This window comes from Embiotoca jacksoni, unplaced genomic scaffold (genome assembly GCF_022577435.1).
Source record: "Embiotoca jacksoni isolate LCO1_2020_lvr unplaced genomic scaffold, fEmbJac1.0.p SCAF_19, whole genome shotgun sequence".
In the NCBI taxonomy this organism is placed as follows: Eukaryota; Metazoa; Chordata; class Actinopteri; family Embiotocidae; genus Embiotoca; species Embiotoca jacksoni.
The window spans coordinates 9,257,317-9,282,972 of NW_027185329.1; the positions used below are offsets into that span (position 1 = coordinate 9,257,317).

Genomic DNA, 25,656 nt, shown 5'->3' on the forward strand with positions numbered 1-25,656 from the left:
CGGTTTTCCTGCCGCACTGAGGCTCCCCAGCCCTGCACCTTTGTTGCGCAATGCGCATGCGCGATGGATGCCTTCGCGTGTTGTCGGGAATATTAAAAGTTGAGTTCTTTGGTTCAAAAGACTAAGAAACGTATTTTACCCCAACATGTAAGCTAAAATGTCATGATTTTGCTATGCCACGACAGGACTGACGTTGTAAATATTAACGGTGTAAAAAAAAAAAAAAAAAAAAAAAAAGTTTAATTACAATATTGTGTTGGGGTATCTTGCTGTTTCCCCCCACTATATATTCATAATGGGGGAGGGAAACACTTGAACATACTGAAGAAAAAGAGCGATTTGTAACGTTATTAACAATTTATAAAGAAACCCGGGGATCACATGGACAAAACAATATGAAACAAACAAACAAACAAACGCTGTTCATACGAACTACATTTCCCAGCATGCAACCGAAGCAATAGACGCCATCAGTATGCGTCGGGTGAATGTTTGGAGCTGTTGGAAGATTTGACGCGAGGAGGTACGTGCAACGCCGTTATTGTTTATGAAACTCACAGCTAAGATACCTCAGTTATGAACGAATTGTAGTTTGAGAAGTGTCACTTCAAAACATCCCTAAATAGGACAGAGTTATACCTGTACAGCAGGACTTATTGTGGGCTTTGTTAAACTTTGATTTCGTAAGAAGGATATTATTCAGTTTTACGTATTGGAGTTAACGTTGTAACGCTTATTTAAGCCAGAATTACCACCATCAGTTTGTCAATAAACTCTCATCCCCCGAAATCTTTGGCCTCACTTTAATGTTTACATCTTCTTTCTTGTGTTTACAGACCGATACTCTTAAAAATGTTTATGCCAAGAGCCCTGAAAGTAAAGAGACCTGCCCAGGCATCAGGACAAGTGTTGAATAAGAAAAGCAAGTCTGGTCAAGAGGAGAGTGACAAAAGCATTTCTGAGAAACCTGCTCAGAAGGAGAAAGAAGACAATCAAACACACGGTGAGACGATACAAGAAGGCGGAGACCCTGCACATTTGACAGAGAGCTCAGTGTGTGAAGATGGACAGAAGTCTTCCTCAGATGAAGCGGAGGAAGAGGAACCTGTCAAATCATTCAAAAAGAGCCAGAGGTGGCCCGAGCCAGGAGAGCCTGTGTGTGTGATGTGTGGTCGCTATGGGGAGTACATCTGTGACGCCACTGACAATGATGTTTGCAGTCTTGAATGCAAAGCCAACCATTTATTGCAGATGGGGATGGGGAACGGGGCGGATGCATTTAACAAAAAGGAGGGAAACAGAGATGAAAGGACTCCTCGGCCAGCAGCTGACACTGGTGAAAGTGCAGCAGGCTATTCCTACAGTGAAGACCTGTTCATATCAGGCCTCACAGAGGAGCAGGTGCAGCGAATTAAACAGGAGCTGGGCATTGAAACTCAGGGGAGAGATGTCATGAGACCCATCGTTGAATTTGAACACTGTGGCCTCCCCACCACGTTAAGTGGCAACCTGAAAAAGGCCGGCTACGAGACACCCACTCCGGTCCAGATGCAGATGGTGCCAGTCGGTCTCACCGGCAGGGACGTGATTGCCAGCGCTGATACGGGATCAGGGAAGACTGTAGCCTTCTTGCTGCCGGTGGTAGTGAAGGCACTGGAGGTACAGTAACGCATCTGACATCATATCGATTCATTAAAAATGTGTTTGAATTCGTACAATGAAACTACCCACTTATACCAAGAGGAAGCTTAGAGAAGCAGAGGAAACTTAATGTACAGAGGAAACCGACACCAGCAACCTGCATCCAACTTTTGACCTCTCCTTGTCTGTTGATTGTAAAGCTAAAAGATTGTGTGGCACCACTATTAGGTGCACTATATCCGTGCCATCACAGAAATGTATGCTGCATTTGAATTAATGTGTTTCTACAACTTGGAAAAAAAACCAATTACACTCTGCTAATGTGATTTTTTTTTTTTTAGGATTTAGCATCCTTTCATCACATGGGTATACTGATTTAACAGTATTTGCATTTGATGTAGGTAAGATTAGATTCAGACTGTTTTTGTAACAAGCATCAGCCCTGCTGAGCGACTGCTTAGTAAGCCGCTAGACCTCCACCAGCCGTCAGAGAAGCTGCCCTGTAGGTGCCACTGGCGCTCCCTCTGCAGAGGAAAGAGTCAAAAGAACAAATGTATTCTCAAGGAGAAAAACTTAATTATACAAACATGAACTATTAAGATTATTGAATTATCCACCAAACCTGTCTTGTTGACATGGAATCTAAACCATCACTTCTACTTTCTAGAAAGCGGCACACAGGAGCCCCGTTGCTCTGATCCTGACCCCCACCAGAGAGCTGGCCATCCAGATAGAGAGACAGGCCAAGGAGCTGGTGATGAGACTCCCCAACACGAGAACAGCGCTGCTGGTGGGTGGCATGCCGCTTCCCTCGCAGCTCCACCGCCTCAAGAGCAGCATCAAAGTACGGCCTCTATTTTAACAGAAACATGCTCCTCCCACAGCCAAACAATTGTTTCGTATATATTTTGGACTTTTAGACATTTTCCACATCATTGTGTTGTTCTTCTCTCCGTGTCCTTTAGATTGTCATAGCAACCCCTGGGCGACTCATTGAGATCTTAAAGCAGAGAGCGCTGCAGCTCGACAGAGTGAAGGTTGTGGTGGTTGATGAGGTATGACAAACACATACCATAGTTCTGCACTTAATGGACTTGTAAAGTAAAATCTCGTAGCTTTTACTATTAAAAAAAAAAAAAAAAAAAAAAGTTTTAAAGATCAATTGACTGCAGTTCATTTCAATTAATGGGATGTCATTTATTAAAATCATATGAAAATATATCCACAAAAGACAGTGACGTTTTAGCTCTTTGAAAGTTTTTTTGCATCCAAATAAACATCTTCCAGTAAAGCTTCATTTGTGGTGATACGCAGCAGTTTGTAAATAATTTTACTTTGGTTTAAATTTAACATAATGATGAGCAAGCCTTGCTTGGGTAATGTCACATCCCAAAACATTTGTTCTTTGGTAAAATCTTCAATCTTACAGCATAATAGTTGTCAAAAAATACGTGTGTAGAAATCCCTCAAATACATTTTGAAATGGATGAAGTCCTGGAGTAAGAAATTTGTGGTGTATCCTGCAGGTTGACACTATGTTGAAGATGGGCTTCCAGCAGCAGGTGCTGGAGATTCTGGAGCATGTCACCGAGGAGCATCAGACCCTGCTGGTGTCGGCCACCATCCCGACGGGGACGGAGGAGGTAGCTGGTCGCCTGGTGCGCGATCCCGTACGCATCGCTATCGGTGAGAAGAACCAGCCCTGTGTTAACGTCAGACAGATCCTGCTTTGGGTGGAGGAACCTTCCAAGAAGAAGAAGCTGTTTGAGATTCTCAATGTAGGTCATAGGCTTCAGGTTTGGATTTTTCATTGTGATTTGGCAAGGTGTGGTCAAAAAAAATTCCTGACTCATAAAGTCTTAAAAGGTTGATTTATTTTTAGGTGGAGTATTTCTGTAAGCCCACTGCCAGTATCTACTTTCTTTTACTGGTCAGCAGTTTCCTTAGGTTTTGTATAAGAACAGGTCTAATTATACTCTGTGGAATAAAAGAAGTGCTTTGGAAGAGACAAATACAGAAAGTGTGTTGTTACATCAGTTTCAGTTTCAGTTTATTTATTACTGAGTCTTGAGACACACTGGTACCAGCTTAGTATTTTATTAAGTGGCTATTGAAGGTGGGAATTCCTTGAGCTCTAAGAACCAGTCTCCCCACTACACCATATTTAGACAGCCATTGCTGCAGCCCTGGTCCATGTCTGGAGGAAATGGGTGGGCCCAGAGCCATGGCTCCACTCCAGGAATCCCAGCAATGGCTCGCACCGTTTATACAAGGCAGGACAGGAAAGGTCTGCTTTAGTTAAAAACTGCTGCAGTTTGAGTAACTAAAACCTCCTTTCCGACAGGGATGTTGTTTTTAAACCAAGTTAATCATAACTGCTGTTATTTAATTCATCCCCGAGTGTGAAGCTGCTGTCTAAACAGCAAAAACCTAAACTGATTGGGCGTTGCAGGAAAACTGTGGAATTGCAGGGCTATTAGGCCTGGATTTTGGATGGGACACCACAACACAACCAAAGCTCTGGAGTGGACACCACTCAGAAAAACACTAGAAACACTTATTTCTTATGTTGCAGCTCTTCCAACTTGATTTAATGACAATTAGCCCAGATTTACGTGAGGAAAACAAGAAAAAAGTATGTTTTGCTGTGTGAAGAGTCATGACTGACCTTTTCATTCTGCCATAAGTTTTTATATCAGCCTCTCGCACGGTGACAAACACAAACATAGTTAATACTCATATTAGTTCAGTCTGGAAATAGAGTATGTGGAATCTCACCTGGGCTTCTGTGTTATTCTTGATTTCCTAGGACAATAAGCTGTACCAGCCTCCAGTGGTGGTGTTTGTGGACTGTAAACTGGGCGCTGATCTGCTGTGCGAGGCGGTCGCCAAGGTGACAGGCCTCACTACCGTGGCAATCCACTCTGACAAGAGCCAGTGGGAACGCAACCGCATCCTCAGGGTGAGGCCAAACACAGAACATACGAGTGGATAAATAACAGAGCTCCCATGTTTGGTGTCCAAGAGTGGTGCTCCTGAATTAGTTCTATCGTGAGGGCAACAGAAACCTACAACTAAAACTTAAGAACTTAACCGTTCTGTTTTTGTCTGTGTTTTGAACACAAAATTTATTCTAAAAGAACATTCGAACAGTTTTTCATTCACTCACTTTTGTTCTGAAAGAAACACAGAAACCACAGCAGCTGTAGGGAACATGAAGTAGAGATTACTTTTTTCTAGTTAGGTAATGACCAAAATAATCCAAATTCAATCTGGATTATTATGAAACAAAGCTATTCATATTTATACAAGGGAGATAAAAAGGTTACGTCATTTTTATATTCGCTGACGAGCTATATCAGATACAGAGGAGGGAAAGGTAGGTGTCTTGGGCATCATTTCATGCACGCCTTGCTATGATTAAATATCGTATATATTGCTATTGCTATATCTTGGGTTGGCAGGTTATTAAAGATTAGATGCAGCAGAGGTTCTAGTATTTTTTTTAAAGCCTGATGTATAAATCACAGTGCATGTGGCGTATCGTCATTGCTGAACCGGTGGGACAATCTAAATATTTGATCTGTCGTGTCTTCAGGGTCTTCTGGATGGAGACTTTGAAGTGGTGATCAGTACAGGTGTGCTAGGTAGAGGACTGGACCTTGTCAATGTCAGATTGGTGGTCAACTTTGACATGCCAAACACAATGGATGAATATGTCCACCAGGTTGGTCAAGAAACACTGCATAGCACAAATTTTGGTGTTTTTTTTGTATGTACTGCACAAAAATCAGACTAATCATGGTTTGATTTGGAAATGAATAGCAAAATGTTTATTTCCACAATTAATTGGCTCAAATGTTGCCTCATCTTTATTCCTTCCCATCCAGGTGGGCAGAGCAGGTCGGCTGGGACACAGGGGAACAGCCATTACCTTCCTCAACAACAACAACAAACGTCTGTTCCTGGAGGTGGTGAACCGGGTCAAACCCACAGGGTCCATTCTGCCCCCTCAGCTCCTAAACTCACCCCACCTCCATGAGCAGCAGAGGAGGGAAAGGCAGAAAACCAAGATGGGACCTGAGGACACACTGGTTACAAAAAGCAACCTCCTCGACATCATAAGGAAACATGACCGGCGCAAGAAGTAGCAAGTGCTTCTAAACATTCCTGAAATGGTGCGGTCTATTTATTGAGTAGAAGCGAATTGTTCAGTTTGTATATTTTTTTTTAATTAAAAAAATAATTTGAATTTGATGTATTCTCATTAATGTTTTGTGTATTTTGTGTATGTTATGTGTATAATGTGACACACTAAATTTAAAAAAAATATGATTTATGCTCTCAAATCCAAAGAATTAAAGCTAGTTCTATGTGTCCTTGAGCCAGCCCTGAACACATCCCTCCTATCCTAGATCCAGATCCTAGATGTCATGTCACATGTTCATACCTTGTACGAAGCCAGATACCCTGAATTATTTTCCAACACGTCTTCCAACAGTGCAAAGGTTAAATCTTGATTAAACGTCTTACTTTAAGATGCATTTTCTATCTTTTTCTGAAAATTCCCCCCACATTTCTCAGTCTTCCCTTGAATTTCCGTTGTTGTTATTGAAAGTATTAAGGATACATCCCCTTTTTTTTTTAACGGAAAGTGCTAATTTTAGAAAGAAAAACACGAGTAGCGCATTTTTTTTTTTCCCCCCACTGGCTGCAGTTAAACTCGTCCTGAGCTGGTATGATATACAACAACATTATGCCGCCACCTAGCGTAAGTCCAACGTACCTGCATGGAACGCCCTCCTTACAGCACCGCCCCTGGTCTGCAAGGCTGCAGACGTGACGTAAATATCGCCGAGAATTCAGCCAATCAGCACTCACTGACGGAGCCGATTTGAAATTGAAGCGGGGAAGGCCGGAAGCGAAGGACAATAACAAAAGTAGCTCTGTTCGCGTCTGCATAACTACAATTTTATTCGAATTGATTTATGTTCGCTTTTAACAAGTCGTACTTTACGTCCGTCTTTACACGTCTTTCCATGTCGTGTACTAGCGTAGATAACGGCAACTGCACTGCAGTTGCGCTAACTAGATAATTCGTTTTAACGTTTTTTTTTTATTATTTTTATTAGCCGGCAGCTATGTCGATATTTAGTGTACAAACGAGGAAGCACGCCGCTTATTATGACCATCTACTGTCAGCACCAACGTCCAGGACACCCGGCCGGAAATCACCAGGCACAACAACGCTCGGCAAAAGTGAGCCGACATCCAGAGAATCGGCGAGTGAAGACAGCACGCATGATAAAAGCCGACCTGTCAACAGGACGTATGTCGTCTCTGCGCTGTCAAAAAGCGGCAGCGGGGTGCAGACTCCCTACCGGGGCCGACTCACCCTGCAGAGGAGATCAAGGAGGAAGACTGGAGCCGAACCAGCGGAGAAAACCATGACTGACAGCAGCCAGAACACCACGCCGGCTCCGGAGAAAAGACTGACTCTGCAACGCAGGACCAGGACTCCCTCGATGGTTAAAGGCGCACACGGGGTCAGCGGTGCGGGTCTGCAGCCGACGCCGAGAGTTCTCGGCGAACCAAACGGCAGGACACCCGGGTTATTCAGGTCCACGAGTTTAAGAGAAACTGCCTCTAAGAGCAAAGGAGTGGAGACTCGGGGGAGGTTGACTCACAGCAAGACGCCCTCGTCTTCTTCCGCGTCTTCCTCCACGGGTAGGCAACTTGAAGACCGGCCCGACACCTTTAAAACTCCAACCAAAAAGACCCCGTTTGAGAAAATCGCCAGCAGGAGGGACGTGTTCGAGAGGCTGGCGGGGAAAGAAGCACCCAAACCGGCGGCGGTCAAATCTGCAAGTCTCGAGAGGCCCAAACCTCGAGCACAGCAAGCCGAAGCCACGAACCCCGTCCCGGCTGCTCGGGTCAGCAAGGCGTCCGCGGGCGCGCACAGACCCAGCGCCGCGCTGCAGGTGAGAAAGACGACCACCTCGAACCAGCAGGGAGACGTGGCCCAGGTCAGGACCCCTGCCCCAGCTCCAGCTCCGGCATCTACGGAACACCTCCTGTCTCGTCCCAGTGAGGCTCTGAGGCAGCAGGATTCATTTAAGATGGAGAACAGCGCCGTGACCGTGGCTGTCCGGGTCCGTCCTTTCAGTGCCAGGTTTGTCAGCGGATGGTTGGTCTTCTGGAGCAGATGCACGTCTGATGATTACACTAAACCTGCTGAAAGCTAGCTGACAATGCTGACACACCCACTTTCCCTCCAGCATGAATCAGATAGTGTGAGGAGTATTTGGCCAAGCATTTATAGAAGATGTATTCCCGAGCCCGGGTTCTGGAAATGTTATGATATTTCAGGAATTGTTTGGCAATATGACAACTGAAGTAATTTACAGCATTAGGACTTTGTATTTCCAGACAGGTTTTAAACATTATTAGCTTGAAATGGCCTTGAAGCTGTTTACCTAAGCTTGGGAAATAACAATCAAACTCCAAATAATGTATAGTTTTTTTTTTTTTTTTTTAATTTGTTGATATACAGTCAGGAAAAAATAAATAAATAAAAAAAATCCACTTTTGATATGTCTTTGCATTTTCTGCTCGGTTATAGGGAGAAAGCAGAGAAGGCCTCACAGGTCATCTACATGAACGGCCAGGAGACTGTCGTCCAGCACCCAGACTCCAAACAGAGCTACTCCTTCACATACGACTTCTCTTTCTGCTCGGTGGATGACGGTGACCCCGGCTTCGCAGGCCAGCAGATGGTGTATGAGACTCTGGCCAAACCTCTGCTGCTGAGGGCCTTCGAAGGATTTAACACCTGCCTGTTTGCTTACGGCCAGACAGGTTCAGGCAAATCATACACGTGAGTGTTTTGGTTTTTACTTTACCACAGGCCTTTTTTAGCAACGTTAAATCAGGTCCCCTCTTACAACCTGAGCTTTTTTAGTCTTAAAAATTCATGCTGCTCTTGAAATGTTTTTTTTGAAATTGCAATCTGTGTTTGATGAGCTTAAAATTATTGTTTTTGCAGGATGATGGGTTTTGAGGAGGAGGCGGGGGTTATCCCACGTTTCTGCCGGCAGCTGTTCTCCAGATTGGCCTCAATGGAAAATGAAGAGGCAAGATGTCAAATGGAACAATTGCTTGCCAGTTAATTGCTTGTTTTAAAATATCTACATTCCAAGACATTTTTACTTGAACAATCTAGAAGCTCCACTTCATCCTCAGAAAACTTTCTAACCATTGAAATACTTGAAAGTGTGTTGTATCATGTATCAAATCATCCATTTGGGTCCTTTATATTTCAGGTCAAATGTCATGTTGAGATGAGTTACTTTGAAGTGTACAATGAGAAGATCCATGACCTGCTGGTGACCAGAGATGAGCCGAACCAGAGGAGGATGCCTGTGAGTAGTTTGGAAATTACTGAAAGTCACTCCAGAAAACACGGAATTGGAAAAGTGTTTATATTTTTTAATGCGGCTTGAAAGTTATTTTTTTTTATTCTCGCCGATGTGGCACATATCCTGATTTAAAGATTATATTGAAAGAATGTAGTTTGCGTTTAGTGTAATGGGCAGCTACATTTATTTATTTATTTTTGCCCATTGGTGAAAAGAAAGTGACATTTACCCGATGATCACACGAGATTTACTCTTCCTCATAATGCCACAGGGATATTTATGTATTTTTTTACTATCAGTGAATAACCAGAGAATATGTCGAGTCAAGATAAAACATAGTTGCTCTGTTTTTTTTCCAGCTGAGAGTGCGGGAGCATCCAGTCCATGGTCCCTATGTTGCTGAGCTCTCTGCGTACGAAAATCTTTCTTTCTTTTGCTTTATTCTGCTTCAATAAAGGCCAGAAGAACATCCCTAAAAGGAATGTTTTGCTGAATTGCTCACTTTGTTATGTCTTCACAGGAATGTGGTGAGCTCTTACAAAGACATTCAGGTAGGTTGAAGCTGCTGTCAAGCTATCTTCTTCCAACCTGTAGCTGATGCCTTTTAAGAACAACTTTGAATGAGTGAGCTAGTCAGGGTTCAGTGTCAAGTAGACAAATCCTCCATGCAGCAATACAGGCATCAACATTTGACCTAATGTGAAAGTGCAGCAACAGGCACACGATAGAAGTGAACTCCACGAGAGACACCCCCCCCCCCCCCCCCCCCCGCCCCCCGAGAGAAGCAGTCATGACTGACAGTGTCCTTTTGTTTCCAGGGTTGGCTGCAGCTGGGCAACAAGCAGAGAGCCACAGCAGCCACTGGAATGAACGACAAGAGCTCCAGATCTCATTCTGTCTTCACTCTGGTTATGACCCAGACTAAGGTATGGCCTCCTGACCCGACATTACCCTGTGACACATCATTCCCTCTAAATCTAAATCGCTCAAGAGAGCCTAAGATATGTATGAAAACTAGACATAAGGCCACATTTGCTTTTGCAGGTAGTTAAGAAAATGAAAAGTTAAGCAAATTATACATCTTGTGCGTTAATGCTGGAGTGACAGCTTACCGGGGTGTGTTAGCTGAATGTTGTTTCAGTCCGTTTGTCTTTGTGTGCAGACTGAGTTTGTGGAGGGAGAGGAACACGACCACAGCATCACCAGCAGGATCAACCTGGTCGATCTCGCAGGCAGCGAACGCTGTAACTCGGCCCAGACAAGTGGAGACCGTCTCAGGGTACACGCACGCACGCACGCACGCACGCACGCACGCACACACACACACACACACACACACACACACACACATTTCTATCCTTGGTTATGGCTGCTCACATATTTCATGGTTTGTTTCCTTATTAACTGAAAATCTTTGTGTTTTGTGTACAGTGTAAAGTATTTGTCGCTCTTAGGTATCACCTCGGGTCCTGAAATTTGTGATGCCCATTTTTCATTTTGACATGTCAAAACCTAAGCAGTAACAGTAATGGTCTACAGAAATCAATAACAAACATTTAATCATGAGTTGTATCCTCAGTCGATTATTAGACTGAGATTTCTTCAAGATCTAATGTATTCACACCCATTTGTTCAATTTATGTCCCAGGATGCTTCATTCTCACAGAAACTGTATATGAAATGTGTTGTATCAAGACTGGTATTGTAGCTAGCTGGTTTTGTGTTGTATCAATCAATGTTATTCTAAAAATCTTGTTTCCTTGATTATGAAAGGTAATGGTTTTGGATAAACCTCTCATGTACTTTAGCAAGATTGCAGTTTATTAAAAATGTTTCTTGCAGGGTTATTTACATTGTAGTAACATTTTCATCCGTGCAGTCTCATAAAATACATATTCAAAACAGGTAAAGCCAATATTTCTGTGTCATTGCAGGAGGGTGCGAGCATTAACAAATCCCTGCTCACACTTGGAAAGGTCATCTCTGCATTATCAGAACAGGCACTGAGCAGGAAGAAGGTCTTCATACCGTACAGAGAGTCTGTTCTTACATGGTGAGCAAACACTACTGTACACACAATTTTTTTGTTTTGTAAGCCCTCTTTATTATTCTTTATTTGATCAGAAAAATAAAGAAAAGCGGTCAAGGAACAAGCAAAGAAAACTATTGTATGTGAAGTTGTGTGTGATAGATTCATATCTAAGACAGACTTTTTTTGAACAAGACATTCACAGCACCTATAAAATAGAAAATGCAGTATATGAACTGAAATGAGTCATAAATATGGACATATTCAACCAACTAAAAAGACAATCTCACCAAAACGATTTCAAAATGTTTTTGTTTTTTTTTACTTGGTCAGCATTTTTATTTGAGGAGGATCTTGACTGAGTCCCATTTTTTTTATTATTACTATTTTTATTTTCTCCTGCAGGCTGTTGAAAGAGAGCCTCGGTGGAAACTCGAAGACTGCCATGATCGCCACTCTGAGCCCGGCGGGCAGCAGCGTGGAAGAGACCCTGAGCACTCTGCGCTACGCCCAGCAGGCCCGCACAATCATTAACGTGGCCAAGGTCAATGAGGACACCAGTGCCAAGCTCATCAGAGGTCAGCCATCCATAACATCCACATTCACTCATGTTGTAGTTAAATGATATAATTTTGTTAAAACTACAATTTAGTCCATTTCTACAACCTGTTTATTTAGCTAAGCCTCAGCAATAGTGGTCATAAATTGTTTTATTTTATTTTTCAGTGTGTTTCCGAACTTGTGAGCTCGAATCTTCACCGCTGTCTGTAGCAGCCTGCTTTTCAGTGATTCTGGTTCACACACTTATGACACAGTATGTTGACGGTGCTGGTTGGGAGGGAGATGATGTTGCAGAGATAAATCTTTGGCCACCGTAGACTGTGACATCAGCGACAGAGAGGGAAAAGGAGGCAGGCTAACAAAAGCCCTTGATGATGATTTTGATGTTAAAGGGATCCTTTTTTTGCTGGAAGGTTCACAAAGAACCTGAGCATCTGCTGTCCTACTCGAACAGAACCACACCTGTATGTCCTTATTCACAAGGAAAACCAATGGTAGCTGTCTGTCCTTTAGCTCCTCCATCATCGCTCTTTCTTTTTGCCTTTGTTTGACTCACAGTCTTTCGGTTTCTCTTTATGTATGAATGTCTTTCTGTTTGAGACTTTGCTCTTGATCTCTTTCTCTCTCCCTCTGTCCCACATACCCTCCTGTCTATCCATCACCGGCTCATGCAGCTATCCAGTAGAAATTAAAGCCTGGCCCTAACCTTGCCTCCAGGCCATATTTATGCACTGTCAGTTGCACATGGCGGCTAACTGTCATGCAAGTATTATTTTTCATGAGCTGATCGCACTGCTGTTTGACATTTTTAGCACTAAGGGGAGCTCTTGCTGTGGATTTCTCTCACATCGCCTGTCAGTGTGAGACGTTGAGAGTGAATATGTCTCAGACATTACAAATCAGGTCAATGTTGCTCATTAAATTGTCTTTCATGAGTGACATCGTTCGGCAGTTCACTGACCAAATCTGAATAGTTCTGTGGCCTCTTTTGATGTCGCATCTTCTCAGGACTTTTCTCAAACTCCCTGCAGTTTTGTCTTAACATTTAATCAAAGCTGCTACATTCATCTTTGTATAAAACAATTTTGGAATTTTCTGTGTGTTTTAGACCTGAAGGCAGAGGTGGAGAAACTGCGGGCAGCCCAGATGAGCTCCCAGGGCGTCGAACCAGACAGAGTCAGGTTGTTCCAGCAGGAGATCTTCACCCTAAAGAACAAACTTTGTCAGCAAGAGAGAGAAATGGTCGAAGCCAACCGGTTGGTATTACTGCAATAATAGTAACATTATTTGTATTCTTTTGAAATCACCCAGAAATAAACAGTTTTTTGTTTTTGTGGGGGTCAAAGTGAAAGCTGTAGTGGATTTTGGAGAAACCTACTTGCATGTTATTGTGTATCAAACTCCTATTCTGGTCACAGGCATAGTATATTTGCAAAAATGTAAATTTTTGTATTCATACATATTCATTTAATTAAATTATACAAATGTATAAAGATTACAGTTTTAATTCTAGGTAAAAATACAAGGTCACATTCAAATATATATATATATATATATATATAAAAAAAAGAAAACAAATCATTTTTAGGGTTGCTGTTTTCCTTTTTATATAAATGTTAGGCAGTGGGAAGGTTTAGAAGTGATTGAATTGAGGATATATCTCAGATTAACACGACAGAACTCAACCCCAGGTTCTATTTTATTCTATTTTCAGGGCGTGGAGAGAGAAACTTGAGCAAGCAGAAATTCGCAAACGTGAAGAGACCAGAGAGTTGCAGGTATTTTTTATTTTTTTTTTACATTTATTTCCATTGTCCTTTTGTAACTTCCTCTGCACAGTACTGTTGATTTTGTTGTGTACAATCTTCTTTTGACTCTGCCAAACCTAAAAGGTCAAAATAACAAACTTTGAAAACACGCTGTTTTAAGGATGCCTGGGTTTGTGTTACAGAAGAAGCATTAAACAAGCTCTGTAAGTGTTCCTTTCTTTGTATTACTAGAAAGCAGGTGTGACATTCAAAGTGGACAATCGTCTTCCCAACCTGGTGAATCTGAACGAGGATCCTCAGCTGTCCGAGATGCTTCTTTACATGATCAAGGAGGGTCGAACCACAGCGGGCAAGCTCAAATCGGACTCCAGCCACGACATCCAGCTGACTGGGGCTCTTATTGCTGACCAGCACTGGTGAGAATGAATCCCTGAAGGAGTGTGAAAGCAATGACCTTCTGTTCAGTTGAATAAGCATCATGTCCTCTGTTTGCAGTCTGGCCAGTCTTACACTTATATTTATTTCTAAAAAGTCCACAACTGTAGTAAACAAGAGAATAATAATGAGTCTGGAAAAAAAAAATTATAAATTACATTTTAGAGGAAGACTTTGCTGTGCAATGTTGTTATAATACTGAGAGTTATCCTAAAATGTCAGTTTCCAGAAGTAGCATTAATCAGCAGCCAGTGTAACAATAAGTATGGCTGCATAATGGAATCCAAGTGAATAAATAACTAAACTTATGAAGAGTTAAAAGATACGAATCCACTGCGATTAATAGCCTGTCTGCATGTTAGTTCAACATGGGAATTAAATTAATTTCAAAATGTGCTTTGTGTTTTTTATTTAAGTGTCATATCCAACATCCACAACACTGTCAGCATTATTCCTATGGAAAATGCCAAGACCTTTGTTAATGGGAACCTCATCTCTGAATCCACTGTCCTGCACCATGTAAGTAGAGTACAATGTTTTCCTAGCTTTTCTAAAAGTTTATCATCATCTTTTGTTATGGCGGAACTTAGATTTAGGGAATTTCACATGTAACAAATCAAACTAACCAGCCTCCTTCACTCTTCTCATCTGTGTTTATTCATTTGGCCTCTAGGGTGACAGGGTGATTCTTGGTGGAGACCACTACTTCCGCTTCAATCATCCAGCAGAGGTGCAGTCTGGGAAGCGTGTGTCATGCTGGACAGATGCAGGCGAAGGTCACAAAGACTTTGAATTTGCTAAAAATGAACTACTTGTGGCTCAAAGAGCACAGTGAGTGAAAACAGACCAAAATAAATGTGTTTTGGATTCCTCTGCTCATATTCTTTTTCATGTCCTCTATTTGTGAACTATTAATTAAAGTCAGAATTCCCTTTAAGCCATTTTTGTGTGTCCCAGGCTTGAGGCAGAAATTGAAGAAGCCCATTTAAAGGCAAAAGAGGAGATGATGCAGGGAATCCAGATGGCAAAGGAGATGGCTCAGAAAGAGTTATCTGACCAGAAATCGCTGTATGAAGACAAGATCCGAGCCCTGGAAAAAGAGCTGGTATACAACATTTAAACACTCACTTCTTTTTTTTATTCAAAGGAGGTCTAGTTGCCTTGCATTTCTGCTCCATTTATGATCATCATCATTTATGATCTACCAATTGATGTGCATGCTCAGGGAACCATAGTTCTTGCCCATGGCCTGTTTGTGTGGGACTGACAGTCCACTGATTGTTTGCTGTACTTCTATTGTAGTTATTGTAAGTCAATGTGCGTGTAGGTATCACCAACTGTAAAAACAACCAATTGAAAGTAATAGGTATACTTCCTTAAACCTTTTAACTGAACCATCAAACAGTGCAAACTTCTGCATGTCCTCACACCCTGTTAGTTTATGTAAGCAGTACAGAGTAATACTAACAGGCCATTCTTACAGAATGAGGAGACTGAGCAGAAGCGTCGGCAGGAGTTGGACAAGCAGACGGTGGCCAGCCAGATGGCAGAGCTCAAGATGGCCAAGCAGGAACTGGAGCAGGAGGTGGACACCCAGAAGAAACGCCTTCGTCTGCACATGGAGGCCAAGGTCAGGACTCGCAACACTACAGCATGTTCTATTTTCTCTTTATTTGAAAAATTCCTGGGATGTTTTTTTTCTATACTGAATGGTTTTTATTCTGTCTCACACACACACACACACACACACACACACACACACACACACACACACACACACACACACACACACACACACACACACAAAATTGTCCTCTGCTTGATCCAGCTGTCAGTGTCTTTCAAATTCTTCATCATATTTTAGTGATCCGTTTTCCAAATCTCATTTTTAGCTTTCACCACTGATGAGTTAACTCTTTGACCACACAATAGGATCATTTAACAGGCTTATAGTCAGAGTGGGTGGTAGATCTGTTGTATGTATGACATTTTAAACAGGTCTTATTTCAGTCATTTTATATATTTTTTTCTTTTCTTGATCCTCAGAAGTCAGTGTATTTATTATATAATGACATCATCTCCTTCACTCACTCAGTCTCATGATTTTTCATGACATGAAATGAACTTGAGAGGCTGAAGAAAATACGCTGACACAGAGTTTTATGCTTAACCAATGGGCCATTTGGGATGTGTTCTGAGCCATGGTGGAGCTTAACCGCAGACAAAAAGTTTTAGCCCGATGGTTTTTAATATTGTTTACATTACCATGATTCACTCCAGGCGATGGAAGAACACAATGTGTGCCAGGCGAGGATTGTCGATGCTCTGGAGGCGGAGAAGAAAAAGATCAGCAAAGAGCTGGAGGAAATGCAGAAAAAAAGAGCTTTCAGGGAAAACCACACTCCCCATAACGGTGAGAGTTTGTAAATTAGTACTGAACAAATCCTGGAGTAAGGAAGATGCAATGAGAAGGCACACCATGTTAAGTGGAGGTCCAGATGGGACAGGTTTGCCTTAAAGCCAGAAGTATTGAAATACAGAATTACTGGACATGAGTTAAATAGAAGCACAGGAGGCAGAGAGGCCATATAACATATGTAGTATGCAATTTATTGTAAAGTGATTAACAACTTTAATTTGTATTGTGATTCATCTATAATGAAACCACACAATGTATAGTAAATGTATAAATCTAACTAAATTGCATTCATTATGTATTACATTGATAGGCTCCGGTATGAGATGAAATGTTTCCTTTAGGCTTAGAACTTGTGAGCTTTTTATTCTAACAGACTGTAGAGGGCAGTTTCAGGGACGTAAGTCTTTCAATCACGTGTATTGGAATAAAAAAGCAAATAAAAAGTGCCAATGACTTTTGTTAACGTGTAACTTAACTGTTCTTATAAAGTGAATCCCTTCAATGTACAATCCAGTGCTACTAAGTAAAGCTAATCTCAGCCAGATGCTCTCTGACTCCAGGCTGCTGGTTGCTGTCAAGTTAATGCTTAATTTCTCTGTTCCAGTCCGTCCACAGTGGGACTCCATGAAGTTGTCCTTGATGATTGAGGAAGCCAATAAAATCAGTGCCATGCTGAAGAAACACACAGTCTTCAGCAGGTATACAAAGACAGTTTTCACACGATATCATTTGTGTTACAAACGCAACAATAATTCATTATAAACCCAGTGAAGCTTCACATTGAGTTTAAGAATTATTTGCATTTTGCCTGCTCATTATTCAAATTTTCAGCATTTCAGAAAAATCCAAATATCATCTTTGTGTGTTTTAGACATGAAAGCTCTGACAGTGAGAACCTGCAGAAAGGCAATCTGCTACAAGTGCGAGTTCAAAACACAAAGCTGGGGATCTCCACTTTCTGGAGCCTGGACAAGTTCCAGAACAACATGGCAGCCATGAGGGAGCTCGACCAGGTTTGCCATTAAATCAGTTCTGCCTTTTAATTCATCACTTTTGATTGAATGATTATTTTACGATCTTAAAAAATATTGAGTGGGTATTATGTTGATATGTGTGACACCTGAAAATGTTACTGATATTTTACAAATGCAGTTGATTTCTAATATGAAAATGACCTGGACTTGTACTTGTAAATTAGAAACCCTGAATTGCCTTTAGGTGTAAATGTCTTCGTCGTATCGATGGTGTTTCCCAGTCTTACGGACAGTTTTTTTTGTTTTTTTTTTAGCCTCTGTAGTTGGCCTGAGCGATTGTTTATGCCACTTTATTGCCCACATGTATTTGACATTCTGCATACAATCAGAGTGATTGTGATTGTGTAATTTATATCTGAAACTTATTTATACTCTTAAGGATTTCATAATTTGGAAGAATATGCAATAAGTAGATTTACGATCAAGCTGATAAATTCATAGAAAGCTTGTGTGCACTTGCGCCTTTATTTGACCAGTGTTCGAATAAGATAAATGCATGACGCGTGTTGAGTAAAGCATATTGAGCAAGTCAGCCTGTCTCTTCCTCATTCTGCATATTCAGAGGCTGATGTAAAGCTCACGCTCAATTGCCAGTTTCCCAGGCGTTTGACCTTATTTACAGTCCAGAATAGGTTGTTTTATGCCTGAAGGAGTGACGCTGCCTCACTTTGGTGTGCTTTTCTCATTAAGTTGAATAAATGAGAGCGGGAATGTCAGCAGTAGTTTACTCTCCGCAGGGGGATTCCACCTCTAAAGATGACTACGTGTTTTATGACCCCGATGATGAGTGGGAGCAAGATATATCGACCTCCTCTGCTTCCACCTCCTCCTTCTCTCGCCGAAGGTAATTATCCAGGTCTCTCTTCCTATTCATCAATCCCTCTTTTCCAGCAGTTTACATTTACATGAGATTTCAGGGAATGAATTAATGCTCTTGTTCAATTCCATGAAATATGTTAGTAAGGAAGTTCCGAAAAACACAACTTGTTCCTGAGGGAAGTACGGGACTTATTTAAGCATGTCGGGGCCTGTTTGGACAATGTTTGTGCTTTCAGTGCGTGTGTGTCGTGAATTCACAGCCCTCACATTGAACTTTTTTTAATATGTGTTCAGCAAAAGGATGTGCAGTATATAGTAAATTGAAAGGTGGATGGAACATGGAAAGTCCTTTTTGTCACACAGTTTGGAAGATGTTGGTTATTTTCACAAGGTCCTCCTAGTTTCCAACAGTATGATTTACATCCTGGCACATATTTATGACATTGAACCCGTCCTTTTTCCTTCCATGAAAAGTTGACGTGAAGTTGCTGCCCACAGAATATTTCCTCTGTTTATTAATTTCATGTCCATGAAGGCCGAGGCGTTTAGAAAGGGGACGAAAGGTCCTTGTGTTTCTCACTTCACACACACACACACACACACACACACACACACACACACACACACACACACACACACACACACACACACACACACACACACACACACACACACACAACACCTGCTGCACATGCAGAACCCCCAACATTTTCCCCTCACTTTGTTGTTGTTCTTGTCAAGCGCTCCTGGTGGTTCCCAAACTACCACCAGCCCCAGCCAAATGAAACATGGCACAGGGTCTGTGGTCCCGTCATACTTCTCTCTCTGACTCCATTCATTGCTGTTTACTGACCTTCCCAACTCTAGGTTGCTCCTAAGGTTTATTCTCTTGTTCCCTTTTCACACCCGAGTTTAACATAAATCCAAGAAAAATAGCACATTTAAAATCGGATTACCTTAACCCTGTTTAAAGCATTCAAACACCCTCTGCCCTCATTAATGAAGGTAAAAGAAGTCTGTCAATGGTAATGTTACAGCAATGTCAGCAAATACATGATGGCACAGAGATGCTGTCCAGGAATCCACACGAATAGAAAAGAGGACGAGCAGTACAACGAGTACAACAGGAACGTACCGACGAACCTTGAGCTGCAATAAATATACAGACTTTTGCACCTAATGCCATAATAAAAGTCAATCCAAATGAGAGCATTAAGTAAATGTCTAAGAAAAATATAAATGTGGAGTGTTGGCAGTATACTCACAGGACTCTGCTTCTGGTTGGTTTAACTTTAGAAGCAGGAGTCTGCTGAAGAGTAGGAGAATCTCTGGGCGTCTCTACGAGATCCGGGTCCATCCGATTCAGAGCCTCCTCAACGGCTCCTCACAGTCTGCTGGTAAGGCACTCAACAAAATTACTTGAACCATTTCACACCACTCGCCATTATCATGTTAGACCTAAGTCCAGTAGTGAGGAAACGGGGATGGGAATACAGCAGTTATGAGGAAAATACCTTTTACTGGTCTGATTTGATCTTTGAAGGAGCTTGGTTACAGAAGTTGTTTTATCTCCACCAAAAAAAAAAAAATGATGCACAATGATTTGGGGTTACAGCTGTTAAATACATGTTGGTTACTATGCTTGATTTTGTGACACACGGACATTTACCATGACACCGTGTTGTATGGCTGTTTTCTGAGGTCTTCTTTGTACACACCGACACAGGGTTGATGGGTGTGACCAAACCTCCGTCCACCCATTCCAGCACCACCGACCCCACCATGCCCGCCATCTGCAAGGAGATGATTGGCCAGTCGTTGGCCCGTCTGCGTGGTTGTAGCGGGACAGAAGAGAGCTTGGCTGATAGGTTCATCTATGATCTGAACCGGGTATACACGGCGGTCCAAACCATTGCTGACCTGTATGACAATCTGGACGATGACATTCAGGACAATGGTGAGTTTCGATTTGTCCGTTATGAGTCAGACGAGTAGCAAGCTAGTGCTACTGTTTCATTATTTCTAGGTAACTGACCTCATAAACATAAAAAAATATGCAGAGTTTTGGGATGAGATTCCGATCCATCCAATTTCAGAACAGTTTGTTTAGCTAAGAGGCCCAAGGTTATGTTTTCTTCTTTGTGTGTGTGTGTGTGTGTAGGTCCATTTGGATCAAACTTTTTATTTAAATTTTTTTTTCCTGCAGTGTTTGCATGTAACTTGGTGGCTCAGACTGAGCTGGTCAAGGCCACCACCGCCATAGAGAGTGCAGTGTTTGTTACAACGCAGTGGTTGGCCGGCGTTAAACCCTCCTCCGGCCTGCTGTTCACCATCGCAGAGGAACTCAAGAGCCAAGTCAAGAAGATGGGAGGATTCTTCCAGATGCTTATTCAGGTAAACAAAACAAAAATACCACACTTAAAAAGCAATGCAGTGACATGATATTGATATTTTCCTGGCACTTGCAGGATATAAATGAGGTTTTTTTTTTTTAAAAAAGAGTGAAAAATCTAAGCTGACAAATGATTTTCAATTTTGTGTAGTTTGGAGATGGGGTGGCTCATCAAAATGCAGAGCGCTGATTGACGGGTCTTAGCTCTGAGCTGTTTGAGCTCTGTCTATGGAAATGGCAAAGCAGAGGGAATTCTCAACCTTGAGCCCCAAACAGAACATGAATATATGGAAAATAAATCTAAATTCCTTACCAGTCTTGGCACCTAAACACACAATTTTCCCCACTCAATCCTGATTTTTAATATTTTCGAGCATTTTAATTTATTTACTGACCCTTCAGACTATGTCGACTGTTGTGTTGGCTTGCTCGCATTGATTCGCCATTAAATCAATTTGAATTCAACCTGTTTGTCAGTTTGTTTATGCTGACTTGATGTTTGATTGAAACGAAAAAAAAAATTCCCTTTCCAGGGTTGTGAATCCGAGATCACGTCGATGGTGAGGGAGGCACGGAGGAAGAGCAGTCAGTGCCTGGATGCGGCGTTGCTCGCACTCGGCCACCTGGCGGTGGTGACAGGCATGCCTTTGAACGTCATGGGGCTGGGCGCCCAGGCCACAGGCAAGGTAACACCGCCAATAATACCGCAGCAGCTACTGTCTCTGTGAAGGCTCTGGGGTTCAGTGTAATCAAGCCCCCCCACTCCACAGTACCAGAGAATGAAATATTAGCTGTGTGGATCTCAGAGCAAGGGAAATATCAAGAAGTGGGGAGTTAATGATCTGTTTATGTGCAGTAGGATCTCATGCTTAAAATTTTTTTTTCAAGTGTTACAGGCTTTACACTTTTATTCTTCCTTTTTTGTTTATTTTAATTCAACACAGTAACAGTAATCTGCATACTTTTTTAATTTTTTAATTTTTAACTGTTTCTCAAAATCCAGGTAAAATATCCACAAGGCATATCATGAATAGTGGTATGCCTAACATCATAGGCACCTTTTTATTTCTAAAATATTTTAATTATTATCAACACATTTTTGCATACTTTTAATATGATGCGTACATGAAGTTACTGCTGTTTTTAATCAATTTTTTTTAATTTTTTTAATTTTTTACTTTGGCAGTTGGAGTGTAATTGTTATGCCTTTTCAGCAAAGCTCTTGCATGTCACAGTTTGGGAATCACTGTTCCAAACCTCCAAAACACTTAATTTATTTTGTTTATTGTATTTTATTGCTCTAGTAACTGATCCGAGAAATGCTGTTAAAAATCTGATCATGTAAATATGATTGAATCTTTCCAGCAATCGGTGGTCACCTCTCTGCTGAAGGGAACCAAAAAGGGGGTCCGCTCTCTCTTAGAGGAGAGCCTCACTATCACCAGGGAAATACTGAGAGAGGCTCAACTGGCTTATCCCATAAACCAAGTAAGAGTTCATAATCTTTTAAAAATGTTGCCTCCTCTTCCAGCCCTGTTTCACATGTTGAAGAAAAACAAATATTTTATTCATCCTATCACACAATTTGTCGTGACCTATGCTATAAATATATCTTTTAATTAAAGAGTAGATACGTATTATTTTTTTAAGAGTTTTTACCTGTGGTGCCTGTTATCTCTGCTTCCAGGTCCTGCAGAGTCTAAAATCCAAGACGCTTGATGCAGCTCGTGCTCTGCAGAGCTACATGCATTGTCATATTTCGGTGAGTTTCAGCTACATAACCAACTATGAACTAGGAGCTGTAAAGTGTCTACTTTCTGCACTCTCAACTACTAAAAAGTTTACTTCATATTTTAGGAAGCTAAATCTTTATATTCTATGAAGACAGTCTGTACCCAACCCTGAGAAATGTTACCAACACTTCCTGCCTTCTGTGCCTTATTTATTTGGTTCCTTATATTTCGTATTGTTTATTATTGGTGACATGATGAAGCTGTAGTGCGAGACAAATATGTCTTCCGCCAGACAATGGGAGTAATTGAATTCAATTTTAAGTGCTGCCGCTCGATTTAATAGTACTCTGTAACACGACACATATTTTCGTATCGGCCATGGTTTTAGATGTAGATGTGTAATATTAGAACAGATTATTGGCATCAATATATAGTACAACCATACATTAAATAATGTATGACCCTTTGTTTCATAATATTACATATTCTGGTTTGCTAAGAATATAAAGACCAGATAAAAATGAAAGATGGTCAAAATTGAAAAATGATTGACAGCATTAGCTGCCAGTGATACGCAGCTTCGTTACAAAAACGATTGGCTCTTGCGCGGTTAAACCGTCGCAGAAAAACCGAACGCAAGCTCAGCCAAGCTCCCCTGAATATGTAAAGGTGAACAACAATCCTCCATCTCGACACGGGCTTAAATGATACAGATTAATACCCACCTCCACAACAGCCCTGTTAAAGATGCCGCTCAGCCTTTATTGCTCCTGTAAAGCTCAATGCTCTGTAAGCTTATCTCTCTGCAGTCATCCCCCGGTGGTCGTTCACGTAATGAATGTGTTGAATGAAGTGGCATAAGTCACGGCTAACAGGCTTGTTTGCCGTTATCTTAGCCACACAAGCTAGCAGCTTTTTTTTTTTTTTTTTTGTTTAAAAACCAATAATTGACACGTATAGGAGCGGGGACATTTTGCTGCCCACGGTGTAATTGTAGTCAAATAAACCCGAGTTATAGCCTCCGACGGCTACTTTCAGGGTGACTTTTGAACAAAGCATGCGATACGGTCCTGTAATTATGGATCATGAATGTAGGTGTTTCTGACGTTGTTAAATGTACCAGAGCGGTGAACCCCAAAAGGTTGACTTTATAGCTTCCCTCTTTACAGAAGAGCCTGATTCGTGATTCAAACATGGGCACAAATGGAAAAAAAAGTAGCATTTGGAAGAAAATGTTTTTGTTACAAAATTACTTCGTTTATTTGATATGGGGGAGAAAACTACTTAAGCCTGATAATTGTTCATTACTAACAGGAATATGGATTTATGGAAGACAAACTGAGGAAACTGTAGTTTAGGACGAGATTAACACTCCTTCAAACCATTACATTTGAAGTACCTTTGAACAAAGATCTCAACTGCAGAGTAGCCTGGCGACAGTCTGTCTTAATCAGTTTAATTACGTGTATACTGTCTACTGGTGTCCTCTTTAATTCTTTTTGTATGTATCTTAAGAGATGTATTTTTGCTTTATTGCTTTACATTTCGTCCTGATTATTTGCCCTGTCTTGTTCTCATTTTTTTGGGTGTGCTCATGTTTTCAAACAGGAGAGAGAATCTGACCCAGAGGAGGCGGAGGGAGGAGGAGAGGAGGAGGAGGAGGAGGAGGAAGAGGAGGAGGCCTCAGCGTCTCATCTGCAGAGACTGAGGACGACATCGAGCAAACTGTTTGCGTTGAACCAGGCCATCAGACAGCTGCATTCCTCTCTGTCGGCAGCCCTGCAAGGTGAAAGCTTTTGACTTGCTCATAGCCAGGGAGTTTAGCTGAGTTTTATCCATATTGACTACTGTAAACATGCCTGGGTCACAGCATTAGAGGCTTTCTGGACACAGTTACGGTGTAATAAAACATTTTGGCACCAAAAACAAAATGAATCATTCTGATTCTTGTTTGCCCAGCTACTTTTAAATTGCTATGATACCACTTTAGTTCTGGCTATGATTTGACAATAGATGGTAATAGAGTTTGAGAGGTTTGATGGATGGGTAGCTAACTGCGACTGGCTGTATGAAGAAATACAGCCAGTCGCCAGCCTTAGACACATGTAATGCAACCGATTTTTGTTGTTGCCGGGGTCACCAATCTTCCTCCCATCCTCCTTCCAGGAAAAGACAGAACCTCTGACCTCAGCAGCTGCAGAGAGCTGATCTCCTCTTCCGCGAAGGCTGTTGATGAGCTGATCGCTGGTCTGGCCAAGGAGGGAGCGGTTGCCCCGTCCCTGCAGCTTCCCTGTCTTCAGACCGTTCTGTCTACACGAGACGAGCTCCACTCTGCCCTGCAGTCCTTGTCCTGCTCCTGGAACCAGCAGGTCGTAGAAGAGAGCAGAAGGTCAGCTGCTTCCGAGACGAGTGCAGAGGATGAAGTCTTTACCAAAGAGAGAGCTGCCACTCACAGTGCTGTTAGAACTCGAGTTGTTCGTAAGGTCGTGTACTCCCTCGCTCCAGGTGTGCTGTCCAACGGCAGCCCGCACTGGGTGTAATGTGTGTTCATGTTGTTGATGTGCTTGCACCATTTTTCACCATTTACTATAGAATTTAAGTGTTACCGTGAAGAAAACTTCAGGGTGGGCCCTACTGCCGCGTCGTGGGTTATTTGTTTTTGTAGCGTTACATCACAGGCAGCGAACACTGCACAAACTGCAGTAGTGCAATCAGACACGCAATGCAGTCATATTCACACAGCCAATTTTCTTGCTTTCAAACCCACGGTAACAATTCCTATCATTTTGTCACTTGTGCTGTGGTGTAAAGGCAGCTGGTGATGAGATATAGTTTACGTTCTTTCCTTAATTTGGTAAGAATTTGCTTCTCACCACTTTAAAGGCATTTTGATACAGGGTCCGGGGCAAAGACTTCAGTCACATTGAGAGGATGTTTAGAGAAAGCGTTCACTGTTGTACTCTTATTTTTCAGAGGCCACTGAATATTTCTTTTTGTGTAATTTTTTTTATTGATTGAAACATACAACATTTCAATATTCAGCCGCTCAGGTATGCTGTTTTGTAAAAATTTATGTCTTTGTTTTCTACTTCTGCTGCATGTTTTTTTTTCCTTGTATGAAGGCATTTTTTTGTTCTCCTATTTTCTTAAGGCTTTGGTCTTGTAACACTGACTGTAACAATTTGCACTTGTAGAGACTTGTACATTTTGGGTTTCTTCTTACTTTATCAAAGTGCTGTATTATGTCCTTTTAGTGCTGTGTATCACTTGGTAAAAAAAAAAAAGTCTATGTCAAAATGATATAGCTACTTGTCCTATTACAATTTATTCATGTTGCTTGATTTAACAAAGACCCGTACTTTTCTTATCCAAGGTCACTATCCAATTAATAAAATATTTTGCCCAT

General features: G+C 41.7%; 2 protein-coding genes across 3 annotated transcripts; both read left to right on the top strand.

Annotated features, from left to right (window-relative positions):
• Positions 1–26: 26 nt before the first annotated feature.
• Positions 27–6,166, top strand: ddx59 (DEAD (Asp-Glu-Ala-Asp) box polypeptide 59). 2 transcript variants are annotated; one of them, XM_069153404.1, is made up of 8 exons: positions 27–98; positions 837–1,659; positions 2,309–2,485; positions 2,607–2,696; positions 3,168–3,419; positions 4,451–4,603; positions 5,240–5,368; positions 5,532–6,166. In XM_069153404.1, exons 2-8 carry the CDS (start codon positions 853–855, stop codon positions 5,790–5,792), a joined length of 1,869 nt encoding a protein of 622 aa, XP_069009505.1. In that variant the 5' UTR covers positions 27–98; positions 837–852; the 3' UTR covers positions 5,793–6,166. The 2 variants fall into 2 exon arrangements, with proteins under 2 accessions (XP_069009505.1, XP_069009504.1); XM_069153403.1 differs by lacking the exon at positions 27–98 and adding an exon at positions 105–523.
• Positions 6,167–6,782: 616 nt separating this feature from the next.
• kif14 (kinesin family member 14) lies at positions 6,783–25,647 on the top strand. Its single transcript, XM_069152892.1, has 29 exons — positions 6,783–7,813; positions 8,264–8,518; positions 8,687–8,774; positions 8,964–9,062; positions 9,419–9,471; positions 9,580–9,610; positions 9,878–9,985; positions 10,222–10,338; positions 10,994–11,112; positions 11,494–11,666; positions 12,758–12,905; positions 13,364–13,427; positions 13,650–13,834; positions 14,270–14,372; positions 14,527–14,684; positions 14,811–14,958; positions 15,337–15,483; positions 16,134–16,266; positions 16,877–16,970; positions 17,144–17,285; positions 18,044–18,150; positions 19,422–19,522; positions 19,852–20,082; positions 20,332–20,519; positions 21,051–21,203; positions 21,883–22,005; positions 22,205–22,279; positions 23,859–24,036; positions 24,417–25,647. The coding sequence occupies exons 1-29, from the start codon at positions 6,783–6,785 to the stop codon at positions 24,788–24,790; spliced, it is 4,926 nt and encodes a 1,641-aa protein (XP_069008993.1). The 3' UTR covers positions 24,791–25,647.
• Positions 25,648–25,656: the final 9 nt, after the last annotated feature.